We start from the raw sequence: 19360 nt of genomic DNA, 5'->3' as shown, positions 1-19360 counted from the left end.
ACATGGGCCACCGAAACCCATGGCCAGCCTGAAGTGCCCTCACAGACCCTGTGAGCACAGCAGTGGGCTCTTGGAATGGAGCAACTGTAGAGGTAGAGTCTCAGAGCCTCACCTCAGGGAGCAGGGGGCTGATGGCTCTTCTCTTCCACAACCAGGGAGCCCAAGGGATGCTTAAGACCCAGCTGAGAGCCTGGGCTCCTGAAGGACCCAGATCAGGGCAGGCACAGGCACGTGTGGAGTGTGCCTGGGTGAGATGGAGCAGCTTGACAGCAGCCACAGATCTTACCTTGCTTACAACTCCTGGCAAATAAGCACCATCAAGGCTGAAGCAATGGTTTAAAACGTGTTTCATTGCTGGTTTCAAAAGCACGCAGAGAATTCCACCTCTGACAACGGCAACAAGCCCAGAGCTTCCCAATGACAAGGCAGTTTTATTCCCATATATGCTGAAAGCAGTAACAGAGCTCAGCCCCACATCACCCATCAGTCCGTCACGACAAGCAGGGGAAGATGTCAATGGTGTTGATGCGGAGCACGGTCTGTGGGTTCACAATGACTGGAAAAGAAAGAGAAGAGGTGAGGTGACAGCACAAACGCACTGCACAGCCTTCAGAAGGTGGGACCGTGTCAGGCTGGGCACGGGTTCAGCAGCTGTTTCATAAAGAATGGTCATAACTTTCCTCTCTCAGTCATATGTGAGAAGGGACGGACACTTGGTGATCACAGTGATGCTGCCAAGTGAGCCCAGAGGAGGCCATGGAGCTGCTGCGAGGGCTGGAGCAGCTCTGCACTGGAGCCAGGATGAGAGAGCTGGGCTGGGGCAGCCTGGAGAAGAGAAGGCTCCTGAAGGGGAGACCTGAGAGCAGCTCCAGTACCTAAAGGGGCTGCAGGAAACCTGGAGAGGGGCTTGGGACAAGGGCCTGCAGGGACAGGCCAAGGGGAATGGCTTGAACCTGCCCGAGGGGAGACTGAGCTGAGCTCTTAGGCAGAAGCTCTTCCCTGGGAGGGTGCTGAGGCGCTGGCACAGGGTGCCCAGAGAAGCTGTGGCTGCCCCATCCCTGGCAGTGCTCAAGGCCAGGTTGGACACAGGGGCTTGGAGCAAGCTGCTCCAGTGGAAGGTGAACAAGTTCCCTTCCTCAGGCACCACTCCTGGGTCAGGGTATTCCCCCCTCCCAGGTCCAGGCACAAAGCAGCAGGGCAGCAAGGCCTGTGCCCTGTGCTCCATGCCCTGTGCCCCATGCCCTGTACCCCATGCTCTGCTCTCCATGCCCTGTGCCCCATACCCTGTGCCCCATGCCCTGTGCTCCATGCTCTGCTCTCCATGCCCTGTGCTCCATGCTCTGCTCTCCATGCCCTGTGCTCCATGCTCTGTGCCCCATGCCCTGTGCCCCATGCTCTATGCCCCATGCTCTGCTCTCCATGCCCTGTGCCCCATACCCTGTGCCCCATGCCCTGTGCTCCATGCTCTGCTCTCCATGCTCTGCTATCCATGCCCTGTGCCCCATGCCCTGTGCCCCATGCTCTGCTGTCCACGCTCTGTGCTCTTACTTTGGGTCCTTTGGTAGTTGTGTCTCCTCCGAAAGCGCACGTTGATTTTCGGCCACGACTCCGTCTTCTCGATGACCGTGGCCTCCACACGCACCAGCTCCTTCCTGAGAAACAGATTTCAGAGCACCCCTTGGAACGATTTACACCCTCCTCCCACGGGGGAGCAGGTCCCTGAGGTCAGACACCCCCCCCATCCCAGAGCCCCCATCCACGGCAGCTCCAAAGGGAAACCTGCCAGGCTGCTGGCTTCATGCCGCAAGCCCGGACGCCCCAGGGTGCTGCGGGTGGATCAGGCAAGCAGTGTGCCAGGCTGCGGGCAGCGCCGCTGCCATGGGTGGGATCAGAAGCAGCCACGGAGGCAGCAGGAACGTGAACCTGCAGGAACTTGCTGTATTTCAGGAGGAGAAATGCCCTTGGCACCTTCACGTGGTACCTTGTGCATCCAACTCTGCCTGCGGTGCAGGTTAAACGCACCCGGGCACCTTCTCCTGTGCTGGTCAGCACAGAAGCCCTTCCTCCTTCTATAAAGCATCATGCACAGCTGGAAGAGCCTTCTCTCCTTGCTCACCATGCTGAGCCCTGGCAATGTCCTGGTGACAGACTGAGGCAGTGCTGCCAGCGGCACAGCTCCCTGCCTGCTGCAGCAGGTCCACTCCTCCCATCCGCTCTCCTGCCTCCCACTCCTGCTCCAAACTCCTTGTTCACCCCAAACCAGAGCAGGAGCCAGGGACTTGCTCCGGGGTGGGGAGCTCAGGCTGAGCACTGCTGCCACTCCATCGCCCACATCATTTCTACATCCCATTTGACACAAGGAAACTCTCAGCAAGCAAACATCCTCCCTTCCCCAGGATAGAGATGAGGAGAAAACAGCCTGCAGTGCCTTCACAGGGAAGATCACAGAGTCCCTGCACATCACCTTATGGACACACACACATGCACACGGCTCCTGCCCACCCAGGGACCCTGCTGAGCAACCAGAGGAGGATGAAGAAGAGCGCTGGGATTTCCAGCTGATCCTTGAGGAACACCAGAGCTGGAAACTGAGGTGGGCTGTAGGACCCCTACCTGTCTTCCCTTTGGGAAGGGAACTGCTTCCAGACAAGAGCCAGACTAAAGCTTTGGCAAGCTGGGTTTAACCAAGGGCCCCAAGGGAGGAGGAAGAGACACTCTTTCATGCAGCATCCCTGCAGAGCACCATTAGAAACTCATCAGCATGAGAGGAGCCACTGAAAGAACATTTCCCTGACAAGCACTCAGCCCGCACATAAAGGGGACAGAAGGGACAGCCCAGCTGCTCCAGCACCGTCACCAGGAGGCCAGAGGCACCCAGACCTTCACCATCCCTGCTCTTGTGAGCCCTCACCTGGAGCATTGTGTGCAGTTCTGGTGTCCTCAACATAAAAAGGACATGGAACTTCTGGAACAAGTCCAGAGGAGGCCACGAGGATGCTCAGGGGCTGCAGCACCTCCTGTATGAAGACAGGCTGAGGAAGTTGGGGCTGTTCAGCCTGGAGAAGAGAAGGCTGCGTGGAGACCTCAGAGCAGCTTCCAGTACCTGAAGGGGGCCTATAGGGATGCTGGGGAGGGACTCTTCATCAGGGACTGCAGTGACAGGACAAGGGGTAACGGGTTCAAACTGAAACAGGGGAAGTTTAGATTGGATCTAAGGAGGAAATTCTTTCCTGTGAGGGTGCTGAGGCACTGGAATGGGTTGCCCAGGGAGGTTGTGAGTGCTCCATCCCTGGCAGTGTTCAAGGCCAGGTTGGATGAAGCCTTGGGTGGGATGGTTTAGTGTGAGGTGTCCCTGCCCATGGCAGGGGGGTTGGAACTGGATGATCTTGAGGTCCTTTCCAACCCTATTCTATGATGCTATGATCTCCTCTTGCTGTGCTGTATTTCAGATGGAATCTTTCAGGGAGGGAATGACAGCCAGAGGACAAACGGATGTGTCTGCATTTAGTGAGCAGCCAGAAGAAAACAGACACAAGATAATGCCTGGCTGACCCTGACGTGCCATTATCCACATCCAGCACTACCGAGATACACAGCGAGTGTGTATGTGAGGACACACAGCAGAGACTGAGCTGCACCCCAGGGCTGGCCCTGCTTTACCCTGGAATTAGGGAGCTCCACTGCCATAGAACCACAGAGTGGTTTGGGTTGGGAGGGACCTTTAAAGACGATCCAGTTCCAACCCCCTGCCACAGCACGGACCCTTTCTGTGTCTAATTCCTTCTGTGTCTGATTCCTGCCCACTGAAGGGGAAGCTGCACTCCAGGCTCGGGCTGTAAAGGCACATCAGAAACTCCCAAATGGATCACATGGGAAAACTGGGAAGTGGCCAGGCCAGAAGCGACTCGGTCACTGAGGTCTGCTCTCAGAAGAGCCAGGCTTTGCAGCAGCACGGCCACGCTGTGCCTGACACAGAGCGGCCCCGGGCTGTCAGCCACAGGGAGGAACACTGACACACACCTGCAGACAAGGGTCCCCCCCATGTCCATGCTGATGTGCTTTAGAGCAAACCTTCAAGGGTTGATGCAGCTGAGTATCCAAGCATGGCTTCACTCTGCAAGTCGAAGTTCAAGGCCAAGGGGCCCTGGTGAGTCCTTCCCTGTGGGACAAAGCCCCAGGACCTGCTGGTGGAGGGGCTGAAGCACAGCAGGAACGAACTTGCTGGTGAAGTGCATCCAAACAGAAAAGTTCTCAGCAAAACAGAGCCCAAGGAACAAGCAAATCTTTATCAAATGGTTTTGGTATGAGTGGAATGCCCATAAAAACAAAGGGGGGGGTCACGCATTTCCCAGAGCCTGACGGAGCCAGGCCCGTGCCTTCAGCAGCAGAACGCTCCATGACAAAGCGCATCCACCAGGTTTTAGCAGGAGGCACGAAACATTCACACTGAAACCTCATAGATTTAAGTTGGCTCAAAGCTGCTGTCATTAAGCAGTGAAAAGGATCCAGGGTCTGGGCAACCTACAGCCCCAAAGGGCAATAACTTCAGTTGACAGCTCACTCCTGCAGAAAGTAATGGGGAAAGGAACAGGACCAGGGCCCTTTGGCGTTTCCACTGAAGCCCCTGCATGGGCAGGCAGCAGGAGAAAGAGCACGGCCCACCCAGAGGAAAACCCTCCATCAGCTGCACTCTGTCTAAAAATAAGCTAAGTCCCAGACTGTTTTGGGTTGGAAGAGATCTTTAAAGCTCCTCCAGCTTCAACCCCTGCCACGGCAGGGACACCTTCCACTGGAGCAGCTTGCTCCAAGCCCCATCTCAGAGACACCATTCGTTTCCCTCAGGTCCAGATCAGGTAAGGGGGCTCAATGGCCTGAGATGCCAACCTGCCCGAGGTTGTGCTCACCTCCAATCACAGCTCTAAAGTGCACAGTTGAGTTTACAGCTCCACAAGGTACAAGTGCCCCTTGTGCCCATGGGCCCAGGCACTGAGTCCCCTGCACAGACACAAACCTCAGCAGATTCCAGAGCAGGAGCCAGCCCCAGCTTCCTAGAGCAGCCTCTGCCTCGCAGATGGGCTTTGCTGCACTGCTGGGCTTATGAAGGCTTCAGAAGTGTCATCCTGGGAGGCATCCAACTGCGGCAGCAAATTAAGCCATGCCCATGGGTCCAAAGCAGGACAAGTTCCTGCCCGCCTGCGAGGCTGAGCCAGGAGCGCAGCTGGGATCTGTCTCACACAGACCTGGTGCAAGCAGCCACTGATGGCGACAGTTTTAAACCACCAGAAAAGCAACTCCCTCTGTTCTCATCCAGCCTCTGACCTCCGCTCCAGGGTGTCTCACAAGCGGGGATGGGCTGAAAGAACTGCAGCACACATTGCCTGCGACGGGCTGGGCCCTGCTGTCCCCTCCTCAGCCTGTACCTGGGAGCTCAGGGGGAGGATGGCACCTCCCCAGCAGCCTCCTCCTCCTCCTCCCACTGCTCTTCCTCTGCCAAAGGTACTGGAGCTCCAGCTAACGCTGGCAGATGGGCAGTTGGTCTGCTCCAAGGATCTGACAGCACGTTCCACACACAGAGCACCTGCAGGAGCCAGGCAGCTGGTTTTCCTTCTGCCCCACAGCAACCAGGTCTCAGGCCACATGCCAAGGCCAGCACACAGATGGAGAGCTGTGAAGAACCACCCCAAAGCCACTGGTTAAGGGAGCTGGGTGAAGGATGGTGCTCCTGAACTGCCTGCCACAGCACAGCCCAGCCTGCGAGCTTGCCCTCTTACCTGCATTTCTGTAACGATGGCATTTCCAGTCCTAATAATGAGATTCCCCTTCCTCAAACCTTCCACAAGTGCAGGATCTGGCAATAACCCAAAGACTCTTGATGCTCTGCTATCCCAGATCTATTTGCAGTACTGCTAAAAGGACTGGCAGCCCTCAAAACCCTGCTTAACACAGGGAACCATGGCAGGAACCACCAGCACAACTGACGTCCCATCACTGTACAAACACATGACAACTGATCCTTAAGTACCCCATAAAGCACTCAGAAGCGAAACCACTCTGAAACCACATGGCATTTCTAACCTGAAGCTACAAGCCACCAGGAAATAGTTCAGATGTGCAAATTCCTCCTGATCTGACCTGAAACCACCAAGAAGTAATTCTCAGATGCGAAGTTCCTCTGCATCTGACCATCCTCTGCCAAAGCTGCTGCAGTTCAAGTTGAATCCTAACCATGTGGGTCAGCCTGCTACCAGAGCACAGCCGGGGCTGCCAGATACTCTGAGCACCTGCAACCCATCTCATCTCGTGTTTTACCACTAAAACCTCTTGGCCTGGGGAAACCAGCTCCTGACTTTGGTTCTGGCCAGGGCCAGAGCTAAGCAGTAACACTCGGTCCCCACACCACTTCCTTTAGGTAAAGACAAGGCTGAAGAACCAAGTGTTCTGCCAGGTTGTAGAGCAACTCCTACAGCACTGAGATGGAGACGGTGCCAAGGGGTCAACTCCTCCTCCCCAGCTCTGCTAGACTATGTGACTGGGAGAACTCTGAAATGAAGATTATGGCCGGCTGGGTTAAGACAAGGGCAAAAGGAAATGGGTTGAAAAACCCGAGTCAAATGAAGGGATTAAGGGTTGGGAAAGGGTTCTGGGTTATTCCAAGATGACTGTCACCAGAATTAGAGTGATTTTAGATTGGGTATAAGGAGGAAATTCTTTCCTGTGAGGGTGGTGAGGCACTGGAATGGGTTGCCCAGGGAGGCTGTGAGTGCTCCATCCCTGGCAGTGTTCAAGGCCAGGCTGGATGAAGCCTTGGGTGGGATGGTTTAGTGTGAGGTGTCCCTGCCCATGGCAGGGGGTTGGAACTGGATGATCTTGAGGTCCTTTCCAACCCTAACTATTCTATGATTCTATGAATTAGAGTGAGGGAGTAAAGGTGTTGAGGAGCAAGATTTACTACCAGTTTGTGCAAGGATTACGCCATGAGGGAAAGATCCAACCCAGCAGAGGTGAATATCCTACAGTTACCTTAGGAATGGGCACTGCTGCTCTACCCTGGCACTGTGGCAATGGTTTATTGGTGTTCTTTCAAAGGCCACAGGGCTGCGACAAAGCTTGTGCTGATAAATCCAGGCCTCTCCTCAGCTTCAGGAACTGCAGGAGCCCTGAAGCTACAATTAAGTGTAAGAATTGTCTTGCGGATAATGCTCAGATGAGACAGCTTACCCCAGGAGCGGCCTTCCGATAAGCGTGAAGTCGTCAGCACCAACCAGCAGAACCTATGGAAAACAAAGCAGGCATCTATCACTGCTCATGGTGCCAGCAGACACGCAGACTGCACCTTCCAAGCCTACAGGCACCAGAAAGGAGTCAAACTGCTTCAAATGAGGGCTTTGCACATTCCAACCTGACACTTGGGATGTGGGAAAGGCAGCAAAGAGGCAAGACACACTCATTAAACAGCCTTCCAGAGAGCTCATCCCACCAAAGCCTGCTGTAGAAGTATCTTGCACGTTGATCAGAACACACTGAACCTTCCTGTTCTGGCTCGCCACCAGTTGTAAAAGAGACAGAAAGGGAAAAAAGAATAACATGCTTGTGTGGGACCTGAATGAATGGCAGCTCCTAAAATCATTGGAGTTTTATAGCAATTGTTACGTAAACCCAGTAGGGAAACGCATTCCTCATGCTCCTCCATGAGACCTCAAGATGGGCAACAGAGAAATGACCGTCTCGGGGGATTCACCACACCGGGGAGCAGAGGTTCAGCACATTCAGCCACTTGCCCCTCTAAAGGGCCAGGCAGGGTAACAGAGAGGATACAGTGAGAAGAGGCAGCATTTCTTGCAGGCTGCCTCCTTCCCCACCCTGACTGATGGCAGCAGGTACAAGCAACACAGAAATGGTTATGAAATGTTGTGACTTCTGGTTTAGACAGATCCATGCCAACGAAATCCCCACAGGGTTATGCTGGTAGGGCAGGTTTTTCCCCTTCACTCCCATGTATTCCTAGCTGGCTACTCCATGCAGATCACTCCTCTCTATTGTATACAAGGATGCAGGACGCAGCCCCAAAAGCTGCCCCCAAACTGGACCTCAGAGGAGTGCATGAGCAGACAGTGCCCAGCTCTGCTTGGCTCAAACCATCGCAGCAACTGACATTAAGATGAAGCCAACTTCATGATCTTTCAGTTAAGAGTTGAATTAATGAGCCTCACAAGTTCCTACCAGTTAACACGGGTGAAGATACTGAACTGCATCTTGGCAGCTCTCCCCTCCATGCACCATCCCTCTCCCTCCACCCAGCACACTCAGTGTGATAAGGATCTTGCTCAGCAGCGAGCAGGGCTGGTCCCTCTGGGAGCTCTGCAGTGTTTTGGGTGCTGGGAGCCTCGAGGTAAACACAGGCTTCAGCTGCCTCTCTAGAAACAACAACTGCCACCTTCTTGGTTTGGATGAAGTCAGCGCAACGAAAATCTGTCTCCTAAGAGTCTGGCAGGATCCATTCCAGCCCTGCTCCACAGAAACCACAGCAACAGCCTCACTAACAGGAACTGGAGCAAAACTGAGGCCAAGCAAACGGCTGGAGTGAAGAGACATCCAACAGGAGCAATTCAGGAGGGGTTTTAAGACCTGGCCCTGGGTTTTGCCTCAGGGGATGCTGGCAGCAGCCTGCCCTGGCCCCTTGCACAACAGGGCACCACAGGCACTGTGGCCCCACAGGCGCATCACCTTTTCCATGCGGATCCGGTCTCCACACTCCGCCTCCAGCACGTTGTCCATCATGATCAGGTCCTCACTGGTGACTTTCCACTGCTTGCTGGCAAAGTGCACGACGGCGAAGAGGCGCCCGTAGTGCCCCGCTGCGATCAGCCCGTTCACCCTCCGGACCACCTCTGTGGGCAGACAGCAGGGAAGGGGGGGATCAGAGACCTCAGCAAGGGCTCTTCAGAGCTCATTCAGCTGCAGGGCTCTGCCACCAAAACTCTCCTCTGCTGGAATCCTCACGTGAGGATCAACAGCAAAGCTGCTTCCTACAACCCACGAGCTCCCTTCCATGAGCTTAAGGACCCGTTTGTATTTAGGTGGCAAACCCACACATCAGTGAGCACCCAGCACCCAGTAATACACTGGGCAGCCCATCTTCACTGCTGACTGCTCAGCCCCCCTTTTCTTGGGACTTTGGCCAAGGACCTGTAGGGACAGGCCAAGGGGAATGGCTTCAACCTGCCCGAGGGGAGACTGAGATGAGCTTAGGCAGAAGCTCTTCCCTGGGAGGGTGCTGAGGCGCTGGCACAGGGTGCCCAGAGAAGCTGTGGCTGCCCCATCCCTGGCAGTGCTCAAGGCCAGGTTGGACACAGGGGCTTGGAGCAAGCTGCTCCAGTGGAAGGGGTCCCTGCCCGGGGCAGGGGTTGGAGCTGGAGGAGCTTTAAGGTCCCTTCCAACCCAAACCACTCTGGGATTCCATGATTCTAATTCTCGGGCATCCTCAACCACACTGTATCCTGGTATAAAGCATGCCTGAAAAGAGCCCTTTCCTGTGCATCCTGCACTTGGAGGGCAGCTCCTCTCCACTCCCAAGCCATATGCAGAAGGCACAGAGCTCCGAAAACCATGTAAGGCATGCAGGAACATCAGGAGAGCTTGGCAAAGCACACAGGAGAGAGCTCCAGCTTGCTAACGAGGCCTGGCCTGAGAACAGGGACCTGCAGCACAGCCAAGAGAAACCTTCCCCCCCTCCTTCCCAGAAAATCCTTTCCCATCTCTGCAGAGCAGGTACAAAGCCCAGGACCAGGGCCTGGACATGAACAAGCTCCATTTACTGTCATCAGCTTCCAGTGCAGTGCAGCCAAACCCAATTTTTCTGGGAATATCAAAAGGTATTGCTTAACAAGTGCCATTCCCAGCCAAAGAGCCGCAGTTTTCAACTCTCTGGAGCTGGGCAGGAGCTGCAACTGTTCTATAACTGGAAAACTTGTATTTTCCTCATTGTCATCAAAAGCAGCTGAATCATTTTTTCTTGGACCATAAAGAGAACAACATCCATTTGGGACAGACAGGAATTCAGTCAGACCAACCCAGCCCTCCCAGGAACACCCCCAGTGCCCAGCTCCAGCCCAGCAGATACAAACCATTGAAAGCAGAGGTACGGACAGAACTGATCAGCAAGGCAGCAGTTGCTGCAGTCCCCACTGTGATGGAGAGTTCAGCTCTGCACCACTGGAACTGCCTCATGTGTGCTCTTCTCCGATTCACAGCAATCCATTCCATGAAGTCCAGAGAAGACCCACAACCCCTTCTCCCTGCTATGCCCACACCTGCACAACGGGAACAATCCATTTTCCAGCTCTGCTGACCTGGGTCTATCACTGTCCTGTGGGCAACATTTCAGACTCTTAGCAAAGCCCTGCAGGGTGATGCTCTGACAGGGGTATTGCCTTGTCCAATTTCATCTTTCTTGTCTTTTGTAACCAGAAAAGGTTTCCTTCACTGCACTGGGGCTCTCAAGTGGTTGATCCCTCTTCCAAACCCCTCCAGTGACAGGGAACATCAAGTGATGTCTCCATTTAGTTGCCAGCACATTTGTCTTGGCACCATGTGGAGTGACCCTTCCTGAGATACCCACGGCTGCTTCCACAGCCAGCAGGAAAACAGAAGGCAGGATTCAGATGCTCTCAGTGCTGTTTGCTCTGGATGAGCACAGCCAGGAGACAATGATGCAAGCTCATGAGCAGCAGGAGGTTACAAGGCACAGAAATCGCAGCAGCCCCAGGGATCCCATTGGAATTAATCAAGGAACATGGGACCCTGTTCACCACAGGGCTCCAGTGAACCAAACTGAGCAGTTCATGGTTCACCACTGGGTCAAAGCATGCTCAGGGACACTCATTTGTCACTTGAGCAATCCCAGGAGCACAAAGGAGATAAAGAGCAGGATGGAAAAGAGCCAGAGAGGAGACCTGGAGCAGGAGGATGTCTTCAATGTGCATCCCTTGGTTATGAACACACTTCAGTCAGGGGATGAGACACTGCACAAGGGTGGACACTGCCCAGCAGCTCTCCTCTCACTCTGTCCTTGCAAATCAGCTCCTCTCCTTTACTTTCCCCATCTAAAGCCAAGCAGTCAGGCTCCTCTCACAGCCCTCCCCAAGGCTAGGGTGAGGCAGGAACACTGCCTGCTCCTGAACACCAAGCTCAGTGCCTGTGTGGAGCACACAACTGCCCGTTGCCACCCCCAGCAGCTGGGAAGGAATTCACCCTCTGGGGCTTGTTACTGCTCAGTGTTGAGACACATCCATGTGTGCTGGCTGCCCACCACCAGCCCCGGCACCATGACAAAGCCCCACCTGGCCAATATGGACCCATGAACCTTCTCTGTGTCTGCTGTTCCCATCCCACTGCCAGGGGATGCTGTGTCTCCTTACAAGAGGAAGGCTGACACGCTCTGGTGAGGCTAAGCAAGGAGGATGGTTGCTAACCAGCCACAGGCACTTCACTGGCTGCTGCTGTCTGGTCCTCGTGCTCCCTTCAGGGCCACCGCTGGCTGCATTCCACCGCCCTTACTAGATGTGGGGACAACATGGATTGGATATAAGGAAGCAGTTCTTCCCTGTGAGAGCGGTGAGGCCCTGGACAGGTTGCCCACAGAAGTGCTAAGTGCCCCATCCCTGGCAGTGCTCAAGGCCAGGTTGGACAGAGCATTGTGTGACATGGTCTGGTGTGAGGCATCCCTGCCTATGGCAGGGGGTTGAAACTGAATGATCTTAAGGATCTATAAGGGTGCTGAGGCACTGGAACGGGCTGCCCAGGGAGGTTGTGAGTGCTCCATCCCTGGCAGTGTTCAAGGCCAGGCTGGATGAAGCCTTGGGTGCCATCGTTTAGTGTGAGGTGTCCCTGCCCATGGCAGGGGGTTGGAACTGGATGATCTTCAGGTCCTTTCCAACCCTGACTATTCTATGATTCTAAGGTCCTTTCCAACCCAAACCATTCCCCAATTCTATGACTCTAACATCACGTTCACTAACGTTATGTCACTGCCCAGCTGCTCACTGCCTTATGTCCCACCTCTGCAGCTCTGCCCTGTGCCCACCATCCAACTGCTTCTGCTGGCACCCGTGTTCTGGTTGATGCACTAAAATACACCAGCCCCCCTCTGTGCCCACCATCCAACTGCTGATGCTGGCTGCAGCTTTTCCATTTATCCATTAAAGGAAGAATAAATGTTTTCTCTTGTCCAAAAGGCTTGGTGCATGTTTTGGAGAGCAACACATCACACCACATTCCTCTGGGAATGTTACAAGCTCTCATCAACTAAGAAGACCTCATCTTCTACCCAAATCTCCAACACCAGCCGCTGCAGCACAGGTCCAGTGACACCAACACACGTGAGAAATGAGACAAAACCATGAAGAACAGAAACTGTCTCCAATCGTTGAAGACATTCACACTCAATGAGGCCACCAGTGGCAATACTGTTGTGCTAGTCTGCACTTGGAGACGTGAGACCTTTACCTGCATGATACTTTGCTTCTTCGACTGGATCTGGGAGTTTCACTTCGGGCCATGGGGGTGAAGACAGAGAGGTTTTGGCAACAAGCCTGTGAATGATAAGGTAAAATTCACTTGTAGCAAACAGGTACTGTCAAGAGACGTAAAACATGAAGAGAGGGAAAAGGGTGACAGAAGGTGGAGATGGATCAAAAAGAGGTTTTCCCCTGGGGGAGCAGAAGTTGTACAGGAGACAATGACTTATCAGGATGAAAGACCCAGCCCAAGGGCCTCTTGGGCCAGAGGCAATGCCCCAGGGATCACGTTTCCCCCTGCAGCAGCTCATGAGCAAGGAGAGGTTTCCTATTCCAGCCTTGGGTGCTATGGACAGGGGTGGCAGGCAAGGCAAAAGCCATGTTACCTCCTAGGATCCAATGGAGGACCTTGGCTAAGGCAAAGTCCCCAGACCTTCCTCCCAGCACCAGGCAAAAGCACTCAGCAGGACAAGGAACGCTGCAGCCCACAGCAGAAGCCTCTTCAGACCCAGGCAGGAAACGCTTGGTCTCATTCCTGAGTTCAACCTGCAAATGCTCGACCACAGAGTCCCTGCTCCCAGGGCTTAATGGCACTTGGGTCCACCATGAACTGCAGCAGGCTCTAACAAACAGGGATGAATGCCTCAGTGCTTGCTTTGCTTTACTCCCATCCTGACATCAGATTTGGTCTGGAGAATGGATTTAACTTTTTCCCCCCTTTTTCCTCCTTCCCACTTCAGGATGCTACTGAAACAATTGAAACCCAAGGAAGAAACAGATTGCAAGTTAACTGAAAATGCTTCCCCCAGGCTGTTATCCCTTGTTCCTGCGCTGCACACCCATCTCCAGGTGGATGTGCTGGTGGGGATCAAGCTCAGCGACCACCATGACATTCCAGGATGGAATCTGTCACCAACTCAGTGCAAACAGACCCACCTTAAGCCTTGCTTACAGCTCAGATTTAGACCAAAGGCTCTAGTGAAGCTTTCCCAGGTATAGCTACAAGTTACCTCCCCTGCAGTAGAGAGGCTGAGCAGGGTAATGCTCCTGAAACCATGTCAGCCCAGGCACAAAACCCTGCAGCTCCCAGTGGTGCAGAGCATCCGGAGGCAGGAACATGCCTTTGACTGGGAAGGAGGAAATGAGCATCCCGAAAGCAGCCCCAGCTATGACTCACAGCATCCTTTCTTCCTCTATTCTGTGAAGCTCTTCTCTGTTAATTAGAGAGTTTAGAGAGGGTCTTAAGAACACAGCTGGGTTCTTTACAGGAGAGTTCTGAGGCTGCTCTTCCTTTGTCACTTACAGCTGCATTCCCTGAATGGCAGCAGTAACGGCTTCTCCCATCCCCAGAGCATTCAGCATCTACCCCCACACACACTGAGCCCCAAAGCCTCTCCTGTGCCATTACCACATTTGTCCGGGAGAGCCCCACACCAGGGAGGGACCAGCAGAGGCACTAACAGGACTTCTCAGCGCCACACCTATCTGTCCAGGCTGACCACAGCAGGGAACGTGCACCATCCCACATCCCTCATCCAGGCACAAGCATCATTCCTCAGGGTGATTTTGAGCCCCAAGATATTTCGCTAAAAGGTGCAAATTAAATCCTTGTTCTTCTTGGAAGGGAAGCTCTGGCTGTCGTGGCAGAGAGCTGCTTTAGTAACAGCTCTTCTGTCCTGCTGGGACAGGAGCTTCTCCCTTTCAAGACACTGCATCAGTCCCTGAAGACCTCCCTGGGGACCAGCCCAGGGGACTCCTGAGCATCACAGACATGTTCAGCACTGATACAGTCACGGGAGCAACACAGCTCAAACCCCACCAGTGCCTGAATGACAAACTCTGTGCAGAAGACACCTGATGCCTGCTCCACCTCCTTTACTTACGTGTTGCTCTCTTGCTTACTAGGAACAGAACGTGGCTGTCGCAACATGCAACCCCTCCAGTATAGTGCATAAAGCAGGGCTTGAAGGCAAGCTGCCCACAGCACAGACACCAGATGAGGACTGAAAGCTGGCAAGGGCGTTTCAGCTAGCATCCAGCAACAGGTTTCATCCGCTCTCATGGTGGGTTCTTTCTGCTTTTCTCAAGGTTACCAGTGGGAGGGATCCTCTGCCTCAAACTGAACCAGTTCCTGGCTGCCTCAAGCCCTGTGCAGTCAATCCCAAGGCACCCATTCACTTGCACACTCTGCCTTCCTTGGCAGACAACACTAAATCATGAGCCCCATTTAAAACAACAACTAACACGCTCCAATGTGCCCCAGGGTGTCAATTCAGAAATGAAACACTTCATGAAGCTCACGGTGTGAGGCTGAGATTAAAAATGCCAATGCCACTGGCTTGTAATGAGCTGGTTTTCAGGATCTCCAGGACGAGGAACAACCAGGAGAACCAGAAGCAGCAGTCTGCACCTCTGCAGCACTTGGAGATCACCCCAAGATGCAAAATGCCTTTACTCAGAGAGACACATAACCAAAAGGCATCAGATTATAGCTCCTTATAATCAAGAATCTATGCTGAAAAGATAACCTTAGATTTAAAGAGGAGGGACATTCAGATGACCAGGACAGTATCATTTCCTGACATGTGGGGACAAAAGGTGCTGTTCAGTGAACACCATCCCCATCACACAGGGGAAGTTCAGAGTTCCTAGTGTGCTGAGATCCACACTTCCTATAAATAACACAGGATGTGCAAGCTGCCTAAAATATCCAGGGAAGAACGTGAACATGCCAGTGAACGAGGCACAGTGAACCCTGCAGCAGTTGTGTGTCATCCGCTTCCTCTGTCGTGCCCAGCAGCACCTCTCGGAGGGCTTGAATGTAACAGGAACTCCAAGCACTTGTGAGCAAGTGCCCAACCATGAGCACCAAGGGTCTGTTGTGGAGTTCAGTGACTGTCGCAGGGGCAGAGATCCAAACTGTGCTCTCACAGTGAGGACCAGCGGGAAGCGGCCATCCCACCAGCCTTCAGCAATGCAGCAGGAACCAGCACGGGAACCAGCACAGGAACCAGCACCTCACTGGGACCCAGCACCGGAACCAGCACAGGAACCAGCACCTCACTGGGACCCAGCACCGGAACCAGCACAGGAACCAGCACCTCACTGGGACCCAGCACCGGAACCTGTACACCTCCTAAGGAGCAGCACATCTCCCCTGCTGCTCTCCGCAGTACCGCGTTGCTGCAGTGTCCCCTCCTGGTCACAGCAGCAGCAGCAGTGGGAACTGAACAGACACCAAGGAGCGGCTCTCAAAGGGCTGGAACAAACGGAGCTCAAGTCTCCTGTCACCACAGTGGACAAGGACTGCAGAGCAAGGTACCTGCTTGTCAGGTGGCAGAGACTCCAGGCAGAGGTGACCCTGAGGAGCAGATTACCTGCACCTAAAACGATGAGCATCAGCTGGAGTCCTTCCTGCAGCAATGTCCTGGCTCGAGTGGCTTCCCTGCTGTCTGCTATGGGCTGAGCCCACTCTGCAGCCCCCTTCTCACCAGAGGATCTAAACTCAGCTGCTTAATTTCACAGCTCAACAGAAGCATCCCTCTGGCAAAGGGGACTGAAGGGAGGCAGAGTCCAAAGCTCGCTGGGAAGCAACAGACTGACAAAGGGGACAGCCAGCCCCGCTTCCAAAGGCAAACCAAGCTGCCCTCCCACCCACCAAGGCAGGGCAGCATTCAGTGGGGCAAAAAGCAAAGGAAGAAATCGTTGACATTACCCTTGCTGTGGTGAGGATCTCTGGGAACTCTGGTGCCGGACCGCAGAGGGCAGCAGGAAGGCTGAATGGGAGAGAGGGAAATAGAGTTAAAACCAAGCAGCAACTGCTGGGTTTTAGTCCCTGGCAGCGCAGAACACAGCGATACTGAGGTGTCCCAGCATGGTGGCACCACTCTTGTGCCTGTGAAAGCTTCCTTTAGTCTTATCATGACAAAGAGAAAGGGGGCAGCAAAATAAGACAAGCAGTAAGAAAAAGAACCCATCGGTTGCGTGCAGCACTGCAAGAGAGCAGGGCAAAGGCCTCCTGCTGCACACACACTTCTTTAGGGCGATGCTTCCACTCAATGCACCAGTTGAACAGGGATACAGGCAGAGCATCCCCCTCTTTTAGCAACAGTGTGACCAAAAGGCACTGCAGTGACCTGAAGGAACACTGGGGAGCAGTCTCCTAACTCCAAGCATTAACTGATGCTGCTTGAAGGATCCCTTCCAGCCTCTGCCCCCTGCCCCCCCCCCCCCCCCCAAAGGGGAGGGGAGTGATTGAACAGCATTTCCCAGGTGGTTCTCAGCAACTCCTGCCAAGCCTTGCAAAGCTCCTGCTCCAAAAAGCAAGGAGGAAGGAGGTGATCCTGCCCCTCTGCTCTGCTCTTGTGAGACCTCACCTGGAGCATTGTGTGCAGTTCTGGTGTCCTCAACATAAAAAGGACATGGAACTGCTGGAACAAGTCCAGAGGAGGCCACGAGGATGAGCAGGGGACTGGGGCACCTCCCATATGAAGACAGGCTGAGGAAGTTGGGGCTGTTCAGCCTGGAGAAGAGAAGGCTGCGTGGGGACCTCAGAGCAGCTTCCAGTACCTGAAGGGGGCCTATAGGGATGCTGGGGAGGGACTCTTCGTCAGGGACTGCAGTGACAGGACAAGGGGTAACGGGTTCAAACTGAAACAGGGGAAGTTTAGATTGGATCTAAGGAGGAAATTCTTTCCTGTGAGGGTGCTGAGGCACTGGAATGGGTTGCCCAGGGAGGTTGTGAGTGCTCCATCCCTGGCAGTGTTCAAGGCCAGTTTGGATGAAGCCTTGGGTGGGATGGTTTAGTGTGAGGTGTCCCTGCCCATGGCAGGGGGTTGGAACTGGATGATCTTGAGGTCCTTTCCAACCCGAACTATTCTATGATTCTATGATTCTACGAGGAAGACAAAGTGCACTGCCAGGGCCTGCAGCTCCCAGCATGCACCCCCATGCCAAGGGGAACGTGGTCAATGGAAGAGCGGGGCAGGGTCAGCAGATCTGGGGTTAACACTCCTGTGCCTGGGGTTTTACCATCCCAAACGGGCCTTTTCCTTCCAGACAAGAGTGGAGGAGCTACACAGCTAAAGAGGGAACAACAGAGGTGGGAATTAAACGTATCCATGCTTCTCAGAGCTCTGTGCACATGTGGAAGCGTTCACCACACCAGTGAAGCTGTGCTTCCATCCAGTGCACACACCTTCCAGGAATGAGGGGTTTCCTGCAACTTCTGTTGCACTTTGAGAGTGGTTTCAGGAGTTTTGGCAAGGAGCAGGACCCCCACACTGTGAATTAGAAGAGAGAGATGAAGGGCTGAAAACACACATCCAGGGATCTATCCAACACAAACCTCATGAGGTTCAACAAGGCCAAGGGCAAAGTCCTGCCCCTTGGGTGGGGGCAATCCCCAGCACAAACACAGGCTGGGGGAGATGGGATGGAGCCTGAGGACTTGGGCTGTTGGGTGAGGAGCAGCTCCCCAGGACCCGGCTTCAGTGAGCGCTTGAGCCCAGAACCCCCCCGTGTGCTGGGCTGCACCCCCAGAGCGTGAGCAGCAGCTCAGGGAGGGGATCCTGCCCCTCTGCTGCGTGAAGGGGAGACCTGAGAGCAGCTCCAGTGCCTGAAGGGGCTGCAGGGAACCTGGAGAGGGGCTTTGGCCAAGGGCCTGTAGGGACAGGCCAAGGGGAATGGCTTGAACCTGCCCGAGGGGAGACTGAGCTGAGCTCTTAGGCAGAAGCTCTTCCCTGGGAGGGTGCTGAGGCGCTGGCACAGGGTGCCCAGAGAAGCTGTGGCTGCCCCATCCCTGGCAGTGCTCAAGGCCAGGTTGGACACAGGGGCTTGGAGCAAGCTGCTCCAGTGGAAGGGGTCCCTGCCCGGGGCACTGGATGAGCTTTGAGGTCCCTTCATCCAACACAACCCAGGCTGGGGTTCTGTGACGCTCTGAGCCGTGTGACCGCAGCGATAACAACCCCTTCCTGCAGCAATGCGCTCAGCAACAGACAGACCGAGCCCCGCTTCCCTGCAGGCCCAGTCCCTTCTCCCCCTCCACCCCAAGCACGACGGGCACGGGCACGAACCGCACCTCCCAGGGCCGAACGGGCTGCAGCACCCCCCTTGCAGGAGCCGCGCTTCACCAAGGCCCCATTCCCGGACCCCAAACCCAGCAGCACCGCGCGCAGCCGGGACCCAAGGGGCCGGAGCAGACGGAGGGGATGCGGGTCCGCACCCCCATCCCCTGCCCTTTGCTTGCAAGCCCGCACCGGGCTAGAAAAGGGGCTGTAAGGAGGATCCCCGCTTTGCTAACGCCCCTCCGGGGCTGAGCCGGCATCGACCCGAGCGCTCCCCCCGAGCCCCTGCAGCCTCCCCCGGGGCTCTCCGGCGGGGACCCGGCGTGCACAGAGCGGGGCCCGCAGCACCGGCCCGGCCTGAGGGGCCGCGGTGGTCCGGCCGCCCCGTCCCGTCCCGTCCCTCCTCACCTGCCGCCCAACGTCGGGCCCCGACCGCCGCCGCCATCGCGGTGACCCCGACCCCGGCGGAAGCGGAAGGAGCGGGGGTGACGGAGCGGGGCCATGGCGGCGGAGGCGGCCGAGCGGCACCTGGAGCTGCTGCGGGAGGAGCGGGAGGCAGAGCTCGCCCAGAGCAGGTACCGCGGAGCGGGCACGGCGCCGCTTCCCGGGCCCTCAGGCGGCCCCGAGCGGCTGCTGGGGGGAGCCGCGGGGAGCCCTGCGGGAGCCCGGCGGGCGCAGCAGCACGGAACGGGCTGGGTGGAAGGGCCCCGATGGCCCCTCCTGCCCCTGCCCCGGGCAGGGACCCCTTCCACTGGAGCAGCTTGCTCCAACCCCTGTGTC

General features: G+C 55.3%; 2 protein-coding genes across 2 annotated transcripts in view; one reads left to right on the top strand and one right to left on the bottom strand.

Annotated features, from left to right (window-relative positions):
- Window positions 1-330: 330 nt before the first annotated feature.
- On the bottom strand, window positions 331-19086 carry MRPL21 (mitochondrial ribosomal protein L21). The gene is made up of 7 exons (XM_065686733.1): window positions 18989-19086; window positions 16231-16291; window positions 12505-12590; window positions 8725-8888; window positions 7219-7271; window positions 1549-1652; window positions 331-556 (listed from the first exon to the last, which is right to left on the bottom strand). The coding sequence occupies exons 1-7, from the start codon at window positions 19023-19025 to the stop codon at window positions 492-494; spliced, it is 570 nt and encodes a 189-aa protein (XP_065542805.1). The 5' UTR covers window positions 19026-19086; the 3' UTR covers window positions 331-491.
- Window positions 19048-19360, top strand: part of IGHMBP2 (immunoglobulin mu DNA binding protein 2) — a 33042-nt gene continuing 32729 nt past the window's right edge. Inside the window, exon 1 of the mRNA XM_065686729.1 lies at window positions 19048-19155. Coding sequence (XP_065542801.1) covers window positions 19082-19155 — 74 coding nt within the window. The 5' untranslated portion in view covers window positions 19048-19081. The remainder of the gene's footprint in view (window positions 19156-19360) is intronic.

The sequence above is a fragment of the Lathamus discolor genome, chromosome 6, assembly GCF_037157495.1.
Source record: "Lathamus discolor isolate bLatDis1 chromosome 6, bLatDis1.hap1, whole genome shotgun sequence".
Taxonomy (NCBI): Eukaryota; Metazoa; Chordata; class Aves; order Psittaciformes; family Psittacidae; genus Lathamus; species Lathamus discolor.
The sequence above is the reverse complement of the archived record's forward strand: the minus strand, read 5'-3'. Positions and strand labels throughout refer to the sequence as shown.

Excerpts from the sequence above, each read along its gene's own strand:
- MRPL21 (XM_065686733.1), bottom strand. The coding sequence starts at position 19,025 with ATGGCGGCGGCGGTCGGGGCCCGACGTTGGGCGGCAG. Across the intron at positions 12,591-16,230 it reads AGATCCTCACCACAGCAAGG|GCTTGTTGCCAAAACCTCTC; the intron begins GTAATGTCAACG and ends TATCATTCACAG. Across the intron at positions 1,653-7,218 it reads ATCGGAAGGCCGCTCCTGGG|GAAGGAGCTGGTGCGTGTGG; the intron begins GTAAGCTGTCTC and ends TCTGTTTCTCAG.